Source organism: Calonectris borealis, chromosome 21, assembly GCF_964195595.1.
Source record: "Calonectris borealis chromosome 21, bCalBor7.hap1.2, whole genome shotgun sequence".
Lineage (NCBI taxonomy): Eukaryota > Metazoa > Chordata > Aves > Procellariiformes > Procellariidae > Calonectris > Calonectris borealis.
Genome location: NC_134332.1, coordinates 10057699 through 10075206, shown reverse-complemented (window position 1 = coordinate 10075206; position 17508 = coordinate 10057699). Strand labels below are relative to the sequence as shown.

General features: G+C 60.9%; 1 protein-coding gene across 3 annotated transcripts in view; it reads left to right on the top strand.

Moving 5' to 3' along the window:
* The window catches only part of KCNT1 (potassium sodium-activated channel subfamily T member 1), a 72306-nt gene extending 56570 nt beyond the window's left edge, over positions 1 to 15736 (top strand). The window contains exons 14-30 of one of the 3 annotated variants that reach the window (XM_075170988.1): positions 275 to 383; positions 936 to 1044; positions 2105 to 2254; positions 2424 to 2662; positions 3770 to 3986; positions 4929 to 5034; positions 5149 to 5321; positions 5539 to 5610; positions 5877 to 6011; positions 6273 to 6384; positions 7039 to 7140; positions 7261 to 7344; positions 7726 to 7854; positions 8273 to 8293; positions 9054 to 9357; positions 14544 to 14628; positions 15006 to 15736. In XM_075170988.1, the coding sequence (XP_075027089.1) occupies positions 275 to 383; positions 936 to 1044; positions 2105 to 2254; positions 2424 to 2662; positions 3770 to 3986; positions 4929 to 5034; positions 5149 to 5321; positions 5539 to 5610; positions 5877 to 6011; positions 6273 to 6384; positions 7039 to 7140; positions 7261 to 7344; positions 7726 to 7854; positions 8273 to 8293; positions 9054 to 9357; positions 14544 to 14628; positions 15006 to 15126 (2268 nt within the window). In that variant the 3' untranslated portion in view covers positions 15127 to 15736. The remainder of the gene's footprint in view (positions 1 to 274; positions 384 to 935; positions 1045 to 2104; positions 2255 to 2423; positions 2663 to 3769; positions 3987 to 4928; positions 5035 to 5148; positions 5322 to 5538; positions 5611 to 5876; positions 6012 to 6272; positions 6385 to 7038; positions 7141 to 7260; positions 7345 to 7725; positions 7855 to 8272; positions 8294 to 9053; positions 9358 to 14543; positions 14629 to 15005) is intronic. The other 2 variants (XM_075170989.1, XM_075170991.1) reach the window with 2 other exon arrangements.
* The last annotated feature ends 1772 nt before the right edge of the window (positions 15737 to 17508 follow it).

Sequence of the window (17508 nt, the reverse complement as noted above, 5' to 3'; positions counted from 1 at the left end):
ACAGAGGTGGCACGGGGACAGCATGGGGACATGCGGTGGCACGCTGCCGGCTGAGCCCCTGCGGGCTCACCTTCCCTCTGCCGTCCCAGTTTGCCCTCACTACTGGGTTTTGGGGAGCAGGGGAGGGAGGTTATCCCCCGTTAGCAGTGGGTGTCGGAGGAGCCCTGGCCGAACGTCTCCGCAGTGGGTGGGTGCTTTGCAGTTCATCCCGGGTTTGAAAGCATTGGGGAGAATAAACCATCGACAAGTACCTCTTGCCCTCCTCCTCGTCTAGGACCACCAGACCATCCTGAGAGCCTGGGCTGTGAAAGATTTTGCTCCAAACTGTCCTCTCTACGTTCAGATCTTAAAGCCTGAAAACAAGTTTCACGTCAAGTTTGCCGGTGAGTCGGAGGGGCTGCGCGGCAGCGGGCAGCGCTGCTCGCTTCGCTGGTCTGGACTGTCTTACCTGCCATCAGGGATGTTTCCAGCGGTGTTTCCATCTCAGGGGAGCCTGTTCCCTGGTGCTGAGACTCCTCCTGACTGCTGGAAGATACTTTAGGGCGCCAGCCCCCTTAGCACGATGCACACTAAAGCCTGCAGCCACGCGCCTGGGGCCGGGGCAGAGCTGGCTCCGGGCTGCCCCGGGGTGGGCTGCGTGCGGGCGCACTGGTCCCACGTGTGCCTCGGTGTCCGTCCCCGCGGATGCGGCGGCTTCAGTGGGCCGGTGTCCACCTGGCTGGTTTCCAGCCTGCATCCCTGGTTTCCTGCCTGCGTTAACCCCATTCGTGGTGTTCCCCGTGGGCTGTTGATCGGCTGAAAGCCCTCCCGGACTGGCAGGAGGAGGAAGCACCCAGCCCCCAACACCACCCCAAAATTACTGCATTCCCGGGCACCGCTGGCCGAGGAACCTGGCCGTCCCCCTCCCCGCCGTGACGGTCCCCTCTGCCTTTCAGATCACGTCGTCTGCGAAGAGGAGTGCAAATACGCCATGCTGGCGCTGAACTGCGTCTGCCCCGCCACCTCCACCCTCATCACGCTGCTGGTGCACACCTCCCGCGGCCAGTGAGTGCTGCCTGCCTGCTCCCCTGCCTGCCCCTGCCTGCCCCTGCCTGCCCCTGCCCACTGCCCTGCCTGCCCCTGCCTGCCCCTGCCTGCCCTTGCCTGCTCCTGCCTGCTCCTGCCTGCCCTCGCCTCTGCCGCCCCAGCCTGAGCATGGAGGGATGGCAGAGCTGGTGGGGGGGCTTTGGGCCCGGGGGGGAGGGTGGGGGTCTGGAGAGGGTCTGGGGGAGCACAGTGGGACCTGGGACCCCCAGCCAGGTTGGGAACAAAGCCAATATTGTTGGGGGAAAACACCAGTGCAGATGGGCTGGCCACCACCACCTTTCCAGAGACTGGGAATAAAAATGTCGTCTTTATGCTGGCGCGGTGCCGCTGGAGGGGAGGTTAATTCACAGCCCCTGCAAACCCGGCCCCTGCGGGCTGTTTGGCGGTTTATGTACGGCACAGCTGGAAGGAGCTCTGCCAGCCCGGTAACGCCGGGGTGTGGGTCCTGCGCCCCTTGGCCAGTCAGAAATGTCTGAATTTGGGGTATGTGACATCAAAAGAGTTAGGACACTTCCTTCCCAGAGGACTCTCGCCCCACATTCGGGGCTGTTTGCCAACACGGGCCCTGAACCCTGCCTCTGCACCCCCGGAGCCCTCCTGAAATGAAAAGGCACTTAAAATCAGAAATGAAAACGAGCTCGTCCTCAGCCTGCGGACACCGACAGCTCGTGGAAGCGCGCTGCCGTAACCTCACCCCTGTTGGCTAAATGGCAGCTTCAGCCCTTATTAGCCCTCCCGCCGTGTGGCTCTGCCCCGGAGCTGGCTGGTGTGCCGGGGTCTGTGCCGGCACCGGGGGGTCCCGTCCTGGCACCGGGAGGGTCCCATCCTGGCACGATGGGGGTCCCGTCCCAGAACAATGGAGGGGTCCCGTCCTAGCACCGTGGGGGGGTCCCGACCCAGCACTGTGGGGGGTCCCATCCCAGCACCATGGGGGGGGTCCCGTCCCAGCACCGTGGGGGGGTCCCGACCCAGCACCGTGGGGGGGTCCCGACCCAGCACGCTGCTGCTGTCGTTGCAGGGAGGGCCAGGAGTCCCCGGAGCAGTGGCAGCGGATGTACGGGCGCTGCTCGGGGAACGAGGTCTACCACATCCGCATGGGCGACAGCAAGTTCTTCATGGAATACGAGGGGAAGAGCTTCACCTACGCTGCCTTCCACGCGCACAAGAAGTGAGGGCGGGGGGTGACAGGCAGGGGTGGGCAGGGCGTATCTGCCAGTCTGCATGCCTGGGGGGTCGGGGCTGGGGCCGGGGGGTGCTGCGAGGTCCTTTGGGCAGGGACAAAGCCCCGAAGGGACTTTTCTCCAGCTGTGAATGCCCACGTCGTGCTCCCGGCACAGGTACGGCGTCTGCCTGATGGGCGTCCGGAGGGAGGAGAACAAAAGCATCCTGCTGAACCCCGGCCCGCGACACATCATGGCAGCGTCCGACACCTGCTTCTACATCAACATCACCAAGGAGGAGAACTCCGCCTTCATCTTCAAGCAGGAGGAGAAGCAGAAGAAGAAGGGCTTTGCGAGGAGAGGGACCTACGACGGCCCGTCCCGCCTGCCTGTGCACAGCATCATCGCCAGCATGGGTGAGTCGGCGGGGCCTCGGCGGGGTGGGGGGGCTCCCCGGGAGGGCAGGGCAGGATCCTGCACACGCCGTTCCGGCTCCTTCCCCAGGTTTGGTTTCATCTCCTTCCCCAGGCTTGGTTTTATTTTGCTTTTTGCAAACTCCTTGCCGTGCCCCCCACCTGGGTGTTGCTGGGAGCCACCGAAAATCCCTTTCCATCCCTTGTCCCAGTCACCTCACCAGTAAAATGCACACTGCTGCTTGTACCCCGGGTGCTCTCTGCAAGCTCAAATACCATTATTAAAGCTCGTGATGTCCATTATCATTAACCGTATTTGCATAAATCCCTCAAGCCCTGGCTGGAAGAATAAATACTGCTGGCTGCATCCTAAATCACGTTTATGATTCACAGCCCGACGAAGAGCATAGTTTGCTCTGCAGCGAGTGGTGCATTTTCACAAATAAAACATACCATGAGTCATTACATCCAGCTTGTATCTGGGGAGAGCGAGTTTTGGGGAGGCTGCGCTACGCGAGGAGATTATATTTCAGGCAAATAATTTATGCATTTGTACTCATGAGCAGCAATTTGCATAAATTATCCCCCAGCAAGCCGCAAAGCACTTTGCTGAACAGCATTTGGCAGTGTTCTCGTTACGTGGCTTGTTCGCAGAGGGACCTTTGGCAAAGAGAAACGAGAGGGGGAGAAATCGCACGGGTGCAAGCAGGGCAGTGGTGCCCAGCCAGCCCAGCGCCTGGGAAACTCCCCGCGTGCCTGACCATCTAAAAGGCACTGTTTGGCCACGACTCAGCTGAGAGCCTCAGGAGGAGGTGGCCGCAGCTGGGGGACAGGGAGGGTGATGCTCCCGGTGGGAGCAGCTGAGCTCTGCCTCCGGGGAGATGCTCCACGCAGCAATGCCCGGGCGGAGGTCGCTGGTGGGTGCTTTGCCTGCACCCATGCCCGTGAATGGTTTAGGTTCATCTGGGCTGTATCGAACAGGCACGATGCACGGCTCCGCGTGCTCCATCTCGTCCCCGTGCAGGGCTCCAGGGCGCGATGCTTTGCTGAGGCGGCTCTCTTCACCTCCTCATAGCGTGTTTGCCGTGCTTCCTTCCCCCCCGTGTCCAGGTACAGTAGCCATGGACCTGCAAAACACGGAGTGCCGCCCCGCTAACAGCAGCAAGCTGGCGCTGCCGGCGGAGAACGGCTCGGGCAACCGCCGGCCCAGCATCGCACCCGTCCTGGAGCTGGCCGACACCTCGTCCCTGCTGCCCTGCGACCTGCTCAGCGACCAGTCTGAAGACGAGATGACGCAGTCGGACGAGGAGGGGTCGGCGGTTGTGGAGTGAGTCGCCCGCCTTCGGTCAAGCCGTCCCTCGTGTCGGAGAGACGGGGACCGTCGTAAATGACGGGCGTTCAGTGGTGCCTGAGGGGTGCTCAGGCTGAGCCCCCCTCGGCTTTTTCTGAACACCGACGTCTGTAACATGGGCAATCGCCACTTGGCCATGAGCCTTTTGGGCTGCTTTGGAGAAGTCTCCTCTGGGTATGAGGGAAGTTGCTGAGCCAGACGCTGCTGGGGATGGGCAGGGTTGTTCCGTCAGTCCTCTCGCCTCCCTTCACTCACCAACGTGAAAAAGATCCTATTCTCCATTGCACATAAATAAAAAACACAAAATAAATATTTACTGCAGCTTTAAAGCTGTTAATTTATGACAGCCAGATAAGCACTTGCTTTACTGGTTACCTGTTTGGATGCTGTCACAGCGATGTGGGGAGTTTAGCGAGTATCTGCAAACTCCCACCAATTGGCTTTTAATTCACGGCCACTTTTAGCAGCTCTTTAAATGAAATTTCTGCTTCTGGTTCTATCAAAAATACAAATGGTGATTTTTTTAAAAAAAAATCTGTTCATCAAAACGAACTCTAAAAATGGACCATGATTTTTTTTGCTTCTTTATATGGCTCAGCATCGCCCCCCTCTCCTGGAGCTCGCTGCCCTGTCTCCCGTCAGCTGTGCTCAGTGGTCCTGCCTGCTGCCTTCTCCCCCCGTGCTGGGAACACTGCATGTTTACAATCCCATGTGTCTTTGCATAGCAAAAGAGATTCCTAAATATGTGTATTTTGTAAAATTTCCAACTGCTGTGGGAGAGTTTTGCAAAGCATTTGCCAGCGATGTGCTTGAGCCCTGGGTCTGCTGCTTTTAAATGTTTTTCCCGGCGTCTGAGTGTTGTGTACGTGGAAAGCTCTCCCCGTGTCCTCACGCTGCCGGATTTCCTCTCTGCTGCAGGTACGTGAAGGGCTATCCACCGAACTCCCCCTACATTGGGAGCTCCCCGACTCTCTGCCACCTTTTACCCGAGAAAGCCCCTTTTTGCTGCCTGAGGCTGGATAAGGTACGATGGGGCTGCAGGCGGCTGCCCGGGGGCCGCAGCCCCCCCGGGAGCGGGACGGCGGGTGGGCGGCCGAGAGCCGCATGCTGAGTCCCCGCGCTGCCTTCCACCGCACAGGGCTGCAAGCACAACAGCTTTGAAGATGCCAAAGCCTACGGGTTTAAGAACAAACTGATTATCGTTTCGGCGGAGACGGCTGGGAACGGACTGTATAACTTCATCGTCCCCCTTCGTGCGTACTATCGGTCCCGCAAAGAGTTGAACCCGATTGTGTTGCTGCTGGACAACAAGCAAGTACTTTTCCGCAGATGTTTTCCATCGCACCTCCTTCTACACAGCCCTCCCTGTGTGGGCATCTCACACTGTGGGGATGGGAGCGGGGGGAATGGCAGTGCCGCTGTTGGGTACTCGGCTGACGTTGGCCCTGGGGACTCTGGGTGGGTTTTGTGCCTGTCTTTGCGCCGTGGGCTTGCTGAACCACCTTGCTCTCTGTTGCTCTTCCTCCAGGCCTGAGCACCACTTTCTGGAAGCCATCTGTTGTTTCCCCATGGTTTACTACATGGAGGGCACGATCGACAAGTAGGTGTTTCCGCGTGTGGCTGTACGGTGATGCCTAAATGTGTTGCATTTACCCCAGCCCAGACTTTTGGGTCATCCCATGAGAAGCCCCAGGGTTGGTACTGTAGAGCTGAGCCCACCCTTGGCTTCTCGGGATGTCCCTGGTAGATGGGAGCAGGTGAAGAGCTGGTGGTTGGGCTCGCTGTAGCGCTGCGCGTCGCAGCGTGCTGCTTCCCTGTTCGTTTCCAAGGGCTGACCCTGCGCTCTTCTCTTTGGGAACTGCCCAGCCTGGACAGCTTGCTGCAGTGCGGCATCATCTACGCCGACAACCTGGTGGTTGTGGACAAGGAGAGCACGATGAGCGCTGAGGAGGACTACATGGCGGATGCAAAGACGATTGTCAACGTCCAGACCATGTTCAGGTGAGGGGTGGCCGCTGCCCCGGCTCCATCACGGCCACTTACCTCTGCTGGAGACCAGACCGGGAAGGGTGCCAGTGGCTGTGGTGGTGGCTGCAGTGGGACACATCTGCGGTTGGGCTTGCTCTAGGAAACAGCCTCTAATGGGCTATTTCTGACCTCAGACAGTCCCAGGGATGGTTTGGGTCTTCCTCAGGCTTTAAATGCAGGGAGTGCTCTCACTTCAGAGTGAGCTGCAGGACAACAGGTCTCTTTCCGTTGCAGGCTCTTCCCCAGCCTCAGCATTATTACAGAGCTGACCCACCCCTCCAACATGAGGTTCATGCAGTTCAGAGCGAAGGACAGTTACTCCCTCGCCCTTTCCAAGCTAGAAAAGGTAAGAGGAGGTCTTCCCCATCACGCAGGTCAACGCTGAGAGTGACTACGTTTGAGCTCCTCAAGGTCCTGTGCTCTTCTGCACGCTGCAGCTACCGTAGTTGGTGTGCATCTACCCGAGATAACCTGCAGCAGACAAATATGTGGGCAGTCAATCTTTGGACTAGCTACCTCCTTCTATGTATTTATGTATTTATTTGGTGGCTGGAGTTTGTGCTGCTTTGCCTGCTGCTGTGCTGGGCACACTGGACCTCTGAATCAGGTTTAATGCTGTGACTGCAGTAAGGGGCACAGTGGGGTCACTGTGCTGAGACAGATCTTCTGACAAGGGGGAGAATACCCCTGAACACTGGGGCATGTGAAAGGGCCCCATCCAGCCCACATCAAAAAACCCAACCGTGTTTCACACATTTCCATGCAGAAAAAAACCCTCTTTCACCCAGTGTAAGGATGCTGCCCCGGTTCCCTCCTGGCACACCCACCAGAAACGCGACGCTGGTGTCCTTCCGTTTTCATGAGTCTTCTAGTTTCTGTGCAACCTGTGCGCGGGGGAGCCTGCGTGGTTTTGCTTTGCTAAACACCCTGGAAGGATGCGAACAAGCCCCTGCCAACGGTGTTTGCCTGCGGGTGCTCACGTCTCTGCTTTTTTTTCCAGAAAGAGCGAGAGAACGGCTCCAACCTGGCCTTCATGTTCCGGCTGCCCTTTGCGGCTGGGAGGGTCTTCAGCATCAGCATGCTGGACACGCTGCTCTACCAGGTGAGAGCCCGGCGGGCTCTGGGTAATGCACCCCTGCAGCTGTGGCCGCCCCTTTGTGTCTCCCCATGAATAACCGAGCAAACCTTTTCTCCACCTTCCTGCCCCAATGTCTCCCCGCAGTCTTTCGTGAAGGACTACATGATCACCATCACTCGGTTGCTGCTGGGTCTCGACACCACGCCGGGCTCCGGCTACCTCTGTGCGGTAGGCGCCAAGTCCCTCTGGGTTGAAACCATTGGGCCAAGTCATCGTGGAGCTGGTGGGATCTGTCACCCAGCGCATGGGGTGGAGGGTTCCCCTCTTCTGGGGAATGGAGGGGAGACGACATGAGGCAGAACGTGCCAGGTCATCGCTCCCCCGCATTGTGTGTGGGGAACCTCAGCACTACCAAGCCAAAAAGCCCAAGAGCTACCAAGGACCAAAGTCCCCGTTCCGAGGGCTGGGGTTGGAAATTGCCCCTGGTCTTTTTGTGGAGTCCATCTCGCTTTTGGGCTGAGCTGGGTGAAGCTCAGGAGCAGCCCCGAGGTGCTCCTCAGCGGGCTCTGCACGGCGCAGGGCGGTTGATGTTTGTCCTCTGTTGCTCAGATGAAGATCACTGAAGATGACCTGTGGATCCGGACGTACGGCCGCCTCTTCCAGAAGCTCTGCTCCTCCAGTGCGGAGATTCCCATCGGGATTTACAGGACGGAGTCGCATATGTTCGCAACCTCCGAGGTAAGGGCACGGTGGTGGTGTGTGCCGGAAAGGGGCTGCTGGTGGTCCCAGCCGAGCATCCCCGCCTGGCAGAGATGCGGTCCATGAGGCTGGCCGGACCCACGAGGCCCCTCGGACCTGGTCGCAGCAGCGGTGGGGCGGAGGAGGGGAGGGGAAGCTCTGCCTTCGCTTCGTTAGCGGCCCCGCGTCTGCGTTATGGTGGCGGTGTCCTGGTTCCCCAGCCGGGTAAGCTGGCTCGGTGTCGATGCCCGTCTCTCCGGGCAGCAGCCTGGCCGCGGGCAGGCGGGGGGATTTTCTTGGCTCGGCTCCGCAGTGCCGTGTGGCACCGAGCCCCGGGAAGCGGGGGGGATGTGGCACGGCAGACCTGCCCTTTTGCTGGGCTGACGCTTTATTTTTCCTTCCTTTTCCCCCGCTGCAGCCCCACGACATCAGAGCGCAGGTGAGTGCCGCTCGCATCCAGCCGCCGGGCGCTCGGGCGGTGTCGGGCATTGCCCGGCTGTCAGCGCCGGGTCCCCCCGACCTGGAGGCTGACCCCTGGGAAGCGCTGGGCTGGCTTGTGCCAGCGGCTCCTTCGGCCACCAAGAGCCACCGCGTGCCTTGTGCCGGCTGTCACCCCAGTGCCGGCACGGCGCTGCCTGTCCCCACGGAAGGGCGGTGCGGGCTGAGCCTCGGCACTCGGGGAAGACAAAACTCCTCAGCGCCCTGAAGCGTAATTAAGTGGGATAAGGAGCAGGGCAGTGAGCCAGGCTGCGTTTTAAATACCTTCCGTTTTCAGCTTTGTAGGAAGCAGCTACAGGGAGCCAAAAGTTGACATTTAATTAAATGCAATCCACCTCTTTCTTAGAGATGCTTTAAACCGTGTTATTAATAAATTCCTGCTCACCAGTGGGGATTTCTGTATCGGCGTTGCGGCAGCACGTCTGCTGTAAGATGGAAGAGGGAGACAAGGGCACGGCTGTCCCAGGGGCAGCCCAGGGATAACGGTGTGGGAGGAGGTGTCAGGCGTGGTGAGACTCCACTCGACAGCGCTTACCCCAAATCTGCTGGCCAGGCAGTTTTAGCAGTACGGAGATGATGTGCTGGGACGCCTGCGGGTCAGAGGAAGGATCCCATCCCATGGGAGAGATCCCACCCCACCAGAGAGAGGAGAGGCTCTTTTTGGCTTCCCCTTGCCCCTCCGTGACCTGCTGGGCTTCCAGTCACAGATCTCAATCAACGTCGAGGATTGCGAGGACACGAAGGACGTCAAGGAGCACTGGGGCATCAAGACCAGCCACCACAGGAACTCGTGCTCCAGCGATCAGTCCGAGCACCCGCTGCTGCGGCGCAAGAGCATGCAGTGGGCGCGCCGGCTGAGCAGGAAGGGCAACAAGCACTCCAGCAAGACGGCCGAGTGGATCAGCCAGCAGCGCCTCAGCTTGTACCGGCGCTCCGAGAGGCAGGAGCTTTCCGAGCTCGTCAAAAACCGTATGAAGCACCTGGGCTTGCCCACAACCGGGTACGGTAAGTGCCGTTCGGTTACGCTGCTCTGCGGTGGTGCATCCCGCTCGCGGGCTCCTCAGGTAACCCTGTGCCGAGCCTAACCCCAAGCCGAGCCTAACCCCGTGCCGAGCCTAACCCCGTGCCGAGCCTAACCCCGTGCCAAGCCTAACCCCAAGCCAAGCCTAACCCCAAGCCAAGCCTAATCCCGCACCAAGCCTAATCCTGCACCAAGCCTAGCCCCGCAGGCGCTGCCGGGCCTGGCTCCCAGCGGCGCCTCATTCCCCGGCTTGCTTGTGCTTCTGCAGACGAGCACGTTCAAGGCTGGGGTCCCGCAGCGCAGAGCCCCCTGCCGCCCCCCGGCCGGCTGCAGGCAGCCACCCCCTTTTCAGGGCTCTGGGGTGGGTCCAGGCAGGAGTTTGCAGCGGCAGAGTAACTCTCTCCCTTCTGCCTGCAGCTGGACCGAGTGCTGCCGGGCAGCCTTCGGGCGCAATGCCCTGCTTGCCCCCCACTTTCCGGCCGTGCAGAAATGGTGGTTCGGGACACACTGACTCCCAGTCAGCAAAACCCTTCTGCCCGGGAGCCCCCCTAGTGCGGCAGGGAGAGGTGAAGCCCCGTCAGCTGGCGCAAACCCCTTTTGTTATAGACTTTAATCCTTCATAAAACTCTTCCACAGAAAACGTTTCGGTAGCTACAGGGCTGAGTGGTTTGCTTCATTGCGTGTGAAAGTAGCGTCTCTGGCTGCGACGAGCCCGCACGGCCCCGGGGCGTCCGCAGCGCTCAGGGCCCCGCCGTGCAGCCACGTTTCTCGTGAAGCTTCTCACCTGCCCGTCGGTGCTGGCGTCTGTGTCCCCCCCGGACGATTCCCCATCCCTTGGTTACGACAAAGTCTGTAGCCCACAGCTTCCTTGGTTTGTTTGGGTTTGGTTTTTTTTCCTTTCTTTCTTTTAAGCCATCCTGTGCTGCTGCCTGTTTGCTCCATCCTCAAAGAGCGTCCGTCCTCCCCGCGCCAGCCCCTGCCTGCACGCACGCTGGCACCGCACCCCGGCCGGGACGGGAGCCGATTTCGGGAGCCGGGAGGGTGGATTCCTCCTCTCCCATCCTGGCTTCTCCCTCGCAGCTCTCTAGGCAGTGAAAGAGGAGGAGAAAATGTAAAGAAAGGCAGGGCAGGAGGGGGTTCGGAGTGGAAGGCAAAGGGGCTGGCGGTGGGCATCGGCCAGCCTCCCCGGGGAGGGAGGCAGGAGAGGCGGCTTGCGGCAGGGCAGGGGGCACAGGCACGCCAGGAGAGGGCTTGCAGCAGTGCATCCTCCCCTCTCTTTTTTTTTCCTACGTTACTAGTTCTAAAAGTTTGCTCTGCTTTTTCTGGGGGACTTCCAGCTCCCTGCAGCTCTGTTGCAGAGTCCGGAGCACGGCTGATGGCACTCGCCGCCTTAAAAAAGCTGTTTTATACAGCTGCTGGGAATGGGAAGGGGGAAACAGGGTGCCCCCGAAGCACAGCCCGCGCACCCGAAGCCAGCGCTGCCGCAGCGTGTGCCGCTGCGGGCGGGCCACGGCGGGGCCCCCCCGGCGGGCGCAGGCAGAGGTTAAGGCGGAGGCGGCTTCCCCGCCCGAGCGGCCTCGGGTGAGGATCCCGAGGGGCCGCCCTGCCACCAGCCCCGATGCTCGGGGCACCGTTGGCATCCTTCACCTGGCCGATCCCGCAAGTTTTGGCTGGAGCAAACCAGGGGAGCTCCGGCCAGCGAAGAGGCAGCGGGGGGTGCAGGACCCGTCTCCGGTCGGGGCGGGAGGGCAATCCTGGCCGGGCGCGGGGCGCTGGGCGCAGCGGGGGGACCAGCAGCTCCCTGGCAGCGCGTCTGCGGCCGGCTGTGCCCGGGACAGCGTGTTGTCACCATGTGTCACTGTCAGTGTCTGGACACCCATGGCGTTTTGGAAGAACACGTTGCTGTGCCTTCTCCCCCTTTCCTTTTTCTTTTGCTCATTTTATTGCTGCAGTGCAGGAGCTCGTCTCTGATATTTGCCGAATCATGGCTTGCTGACCTCTCTCTCTCTCTCTGTTTATGTCTGTGCCTTTCCCTGTATGTTCTGTAGAGGATGTAGCAAATTTAACAGCCAGTGATGTGATGAATCGGGTAAACCTGGGATATTTGCAAGGTAATTCCCTTTCCCTGGGAGTCCCGCGTGACTCACGGCGTGCAGCGTACAACAAGATCATGCCAGCTAAGCCCAATCCACACCCTTGCCGGTTTTCACCTTAGATACCCGAGCCTTTCGAGCACTAATTTGTTGGGTGGCGTTGGAAAACAAAAGACCGTCCTGCGACGGTGGTGCAAACGCAGGGCTCCATAAAGTCGTGGAGATAAAAACCTGAGGGACCCTTTTCTAGCTGAATTCTTACAGGGAAGTCACAGCCCGGTTGTTAAAAAAACCAAACCCTCCCTCTTTTGCTTTGCAAGTTGGTTTTGGTCTGTAAAGCCAGTGGCAATTCGAGGAGGGGACTCGCGGGAGGCCGAGCGCAGCGGAGCTGCTGGTGGGTGCTGCAAGGTGATGCTGGAGCTCCTGCACCGGCCCCTTCGCCTCTCCGCTGCGCGTGGGTCGGCCCCGGCTCAGGGGCGAGGCAGCACCTGGGAAGCCCTTCGCAACCCTTGGTTTGCGTTACAGACAACTCCCCAGCGTTAGCCGACCCTGTTTTCTAACCGGGGAGGTGCCGGGCTCGGCGCGAGGCAGCAGCGGCAGCCGCAGGTGCCGCCCGTGCTGCAGATGCCCCGGGGCACCTTGTTGGCGTCTGCGGGAGCTGCAGGGCTATTGCACCATTTACACCTTTACGCAGGGGTGTAAAGTGTGCTGGAAAGGTCCCTTTTTACTGCAGCAGCCTAGAGATTAGCAATAGCCCGACCTAGCTCTATTTTAGGCTTCACTAGCCCACGCTTAAGGTGAAAAGTTGGCATTTCCCTATGAACTGTGTCCTTCATCAGAGAAGCAGCCCCAGCTGGGGCTCATGGAAGCCCCACGCCAGCAGAGTATATTGCCAGCTGGCCGGCGGGTGCTGGGCAGAGCTCAGAGCCCGCTGGTATCTCCCCCTCCCGCAGAAGAGCTGGGGCTGGGTGAGAGCCCGTGTCCTGCCGCAGAGGGGCCCGGCACCATCGATTCACTCCCTGCTAAGCCAGGACACCCCACGGGTGAACGTCCGATGTGGTGGCATCGCTGCCGCGGGCTGCGTGGGGGTGGGAGCTGGAGCTCAGCGCTGGCTCCAGCCCTCCCCCCAAAAAAAAATTGCTGGAGGGTGCTGCTGGGCTGAGCCCTGCCGCTGTGCCGCAGGGGACGATATGGCAATATACTTGGTGGGTTTAGCAGAGCCTGGCTCGGCTGCATGGGGGTCAGGAAAAGGTGCTTCCATGGAGCAGGGAAACCTGCCGCCAGCCAGGGCCCTTCCCCGCCTCCCCCCGTCATGGCAAACCCCCGTGTCTCCCGTCGGGTCCCAGGGTCTGTGTGCCACCCGCGCCCCAGCATTGCCACCCGCTGTCCCCGCCTCGCTGTAAGGCTGAGCACTGGGATGGCCAAAGCTCTCCGGCGGCTCGAGGGACCGGCCGGCGCCTGGGGCTGGGCAGCCGGCACGGGTCGGGGGGTCCCGCACAGCATCTCTCTGTGGGTGGTCCCAGTCCTCCGCCGGCTGCGGCACCTTCTGTGGCCTCAGAGGTGCCAGGGAGGTGTCTGAGCAGCAGAACAAGGGTCTCGTGTCCCCCTGCAGGTGCCTCTGTGTGCGGTACCAGCGCGGCGCAGCTGTGGGGATGCCCTGGGGCCTGTCTGGGACGTGCACTGGCCAAATGCACGGCGGAGGCAGCCCGGGGGGGACTTGTTTGAATCCCTGTGCACGGTGCCAGGCCAGGCGGCTGTGGTGGCTTGAGCTGCTGTGGCTCATCTCACGGCTGGAGAAAAGCCCCACTGCAGAGGGTCCACCCCCGTCCTGAGGGCAGTACTCCTCGCCCTCGGCCACCCGCCCTGTGCCCGGGGCAATCGTGCACCCACGGGCGCTGTTATGGCAGGGGACTCGGCCCTTGCCCCGCCGTGTGGCTGGGCAGCCTTTGACCGGGGATCCGCTCTGGGTCACGGCTGAGGCGGGGGGACAGCAGGGACGGGGTGGTGGGAGCAGGACAGGTCACAGGGAGAAGCCCCGAGCTAAGGCCCGTCCCGGCGGCTGGTCCCTGGTCCCGCTGCCCGCCAACCCGAGCTCCATTTGTCCGAGATCGGCAAACAGCTGGTGTGCACCGATGCTGCTCAGAGGGGCCGTTCTGATAGCCCGGAGAGGTGGCCCAGTGACAAGCCTTGCAGCGAGCTGGTGTCCCGCCGCGCTCATCATGCTGCCCTGGCGTCCGTCTGTCCGTCCCCTCTCCATCCTGTCCATCCGCACCCGGTCACTCAGTCTGTAAATGGTGTTATTTGTCGCAGCTTCCACCCCCTCCCCGGCCGCCTGCAGCCTTGCACCCCCATTCATTTCACCCATGATCTTGTTCTCAGGTATTTCGGAAAGCGCAGGCCCCCCCGGCCTCGAGGCCGCCCGTTTGCCCTGCGCAGCACCCGTGGGTGCAGCTTTTGGTGGCCCCGAGCTCCCCCAGGAGGTCACCGTAGTTTAGAGCCATCCCCGAATGGCATCGATGGCTCTGAAACTCCACAGAGGTGGTTTCCCTTGGGCAGGAGAAAGAGCAATCGTTGAACTAAATCCTCTTGCTGGATGATGCCAAATTAAGTAATTCAAGAAGGGGAGAAGTGGGCAGGGCGTTCGAGCGGCCCGGGGGGGTTTGGCTGCCCTGGCCCGGTGGTTGGAGTTGTGCTATACCTAACATGGCAAGACTAACCTGTTCCCTTTATTGCACTAAACCAAGGTAAGACATCTTTCTTTTTTGGGGGGGATTTTGAGGAGTTACATCTGCCAGTCCCCTGGGCCGTGCTGTGGTGGGGGAGCGGCTGGGGAGCGGCTGGGGAGGTGCGGAGGGAGGTGGCAGCGATGCTCTCGGTGCTCTCCCGGCGGCAACGCCATTGCCCATGGCCTCCCTCCGTAAAGGGACTCATTTGCTGTCCTTGGGGATGAGCCGTGACCCCTCGGAGCCAGGTGCTCGGGGATGCTGCAGCGGGGCTGCGGGAGCGAGGACCACCGGGGTGTCCGTCGGGGTGTCCGTCGGGGCATCCCTCACCAGCCCTTTCCCCTCCTCTCACAGACGAGATGAATGACCACCAGAACACCTTGTCCTACGTCCTGATCAATCCCCCCCCGGACACGCGGCTGGAGCTCAACGACATCGTGTAGGTGCTGCCCCTACCCGCCCGGCCGGGCTTCCCCCCAGGCAGGAGCGCTCCCTGTGCCCCCAGGCCTGCCCACGGCTGTGGGCTGCCCACGTCGCGTTCCTTGCCGTGACTTCTCCTAAGGACCCGCGGCTGTTGCCTCCTTCCCAGGCCGTGTCCCCTCCCCCTGTTCTGAGCAGTGCCCAAACCCCGGCTTTGCTCGTCGCTGCTCCGACCGGCAGCGCGGGGTTTTGCCCGTGGCACAGCGCCGAGGGGCATCCCCGCATGTCCCAGCCCCAAAGATGGGCCAGACCCCAATTTAGGGTTTGCCCAGCTCCCTCCTGCCATGGGGGAACTGGGTGGGGGTCCCAGCGGCGTAACCGGGCTGTGCCCCGCAGGTACCTGATCCGCTCCGACCCGCTGGCCCATGTGGCCAACGACGGCCACAGCCGCAAGAGCAGCTGCAGCAACAAGCTGGGCCCCTGCAACCCCGAAACGCGCGACGAGACCCAGCTGTGAGCAGCCCCCCGCGTCCCTGCCGGGGCCGGCGGGCTCCGGGGAGAGGCGGTGAAGAAGAGGACGGCCGGCCGGAGGGGAAGGCTGCTGCCGCCCGCGGGTGCCCGTTGCCCCGGGGGAAGGTGATGCCCAGCCTGGCTTCGCGCCGCGGAAGGGATGCCCAGACCCCGGAGGGACGGGACAGCCGGACAGACGGCCGGCCGGTGGTCGTATGCCCCGTGGCTTTTAACTTTTTATACGAATACCGCAACTAGTGAGAAAGTCTTCGCTGGTGCTGGTGGGACGTGGCTGAGACCAGACGACAAATGACCCTGTGTGAGCAGGAGGACTGCGTTTAATATTGTCCCCAGATGATGCAGGTGGTTTGCATTTGATGGGGCTTGTCAATCCAAGAGCAAAACTGCACAGAAACCCTCCTCCTCCTCCTCCTCTTTCTCCTCCTCCTCCTCTTCTTCCTCCTCTTGCTGCTCCTCCTCCTCCTCCTCCTTTGCCAGGTATCCCCCAAGGTACCAAACTTCTGCTCTTTCACCCAACTCATGTTCTTCATCTTCTGTTGGTTTTCTGTTATGGGCGGCGATGAGAGGAGCGCTCGGCGCTGTGCCGGGAGGTGGGGAAGGACTCGCCAGCGGCCGTGGGACGGATGGGATGGGATGGGATGGGATGGGACGGGTCCGGTGCCATGATGGGGGCTGCACTGCCTCCAGCGTGTCCTGGCATCTCACAAACCAAACCCCCAAACCCAGGTGACCGAAAGCCGTGCCCTCCCTGCAGCCGTGCCCTCCATCCCTGCGGCAGTGCCCTCTATCCCTGCGGCAGTGCCCTCCCTGCGGCAGTGCCCTCTATCCCTGCGGCAGTGCCCTCCATCCCTGCGGCCGTGCCCTCCCTGCAGCAGTGCCATCCCTGTGGCAGTGCCATCCCTGTGGCCGTGCCCTCCCTGTGGCCGTGCCATCCCTGCGGCAGTGCCCTCCCTGTGGCAGTGCCATCCCTGCGGCAGTGCCCTCCCTGCGGCAGTGCCCTCCCTGCGGCAGTGCCTGTCATCGCACGGGCCCGGCTCTAGCCTGAGCCCCCGCTGCGGGCCTGGTGCTCCTGGGTTGGCGTCCCCTGCCGCGCTTGTCCCCCATTGCTGCTGCTGTTGGAGCTGCCTGGGGCTGCCCGGGGGGACTCGGGACTCGGGGGTCCCTGTGCCGGCGGGTGGGATGGGGCAGGCTGGCTGGGGACACACGCCGTGGGGGGTTGTGCGTCGGGGTCTCGGCTCAGCCCCTTCCCCTCCTTCCAGGGGCCGGTTGGGACCCGACACCCCCCCTCTGCGCAGCCTGGACGTGGCTTTCCCTCCCTCCTCCCCCCCGGGTCACGGACCGGGGACGGCAGCGGGTTCTGCCCGCTCCCCCCTGCCTGCTGCGGCCCCCGGCAGCTCCGTCCGGCCTCGCTCCGCTCCATAGCCCAGCAAAACCACGCGTCCAGCGGCTTCGCCTGCAGCAGAGGTGCATGAATGTACAGAACAGCGTTACCCCCCACGCCGCACATAGCGTACGCCGGCCAACTGCTTTCGGTCGGCGTCGGCCGACCCGTAGAGCCCTTTCGATAGCAGAAACACGAGATGTATTTTCCATCTATTTTTGCACACTTTACAGCACTGATGTGTAAAGGTTTTATTTGACTGCCAAGTGAATAACCGAGTTGTTAACTTTATATACTTTTGCATTCATATATTAAAACTCCAATGTGATTTTTTTTTTTTTTTAACGAGAAGCCTGTAAAGCACAACATTGCCATGAAATCCCATCGGCCATCCCGGCCTCGCTGCCAGCTGAACGGTCTGTTGCCATTAACATTTGCCGTTCGTTCCCCATGACACCCCCAATAAAAGATGTTTACAAAAAAAAACCCCACACCCAAACTTGTTTAAAATTGCAGTTTTCAACAGTTGGTGAGCTGTCCCGGGGACGTGCTGCCCGTCCCGTGGGAAAAGCAGGGATGGGGGAGAGATGTTTGTGTGCCGGGGTGGGGGGACCCGAGACTGGCACTGCTGCGAGGGGGTGTCGAGAAAGAGCTGCTGTGCCTGGACGGGGCTTGGGGGGGCGGTCTTTTTTTTTTTTTTTTTTTTTTAATTGTTATTTTTTTCCTGATGCACTGGCCAGGAGCCCTGGTGACCTGCACCAGCGCCGGCAGCCGGCGGGACGTGACGGGCTGGGAGAGGGACCGCGGGTAAATGCGATGAGCCCGGCCCTGCCGCTGCGCTTAGGTGTGGGCACGAACGGAACAGTCTCTGATGCTTTTTTTGGGTCTTTTTTTTTTTTAATTATGAATTTTTTATCTATTTGGTTAAGGCAGATACATGTTTTATTTATTTCTGTTTGTAACAGCATGCAAAAAGAGCATTTAAAA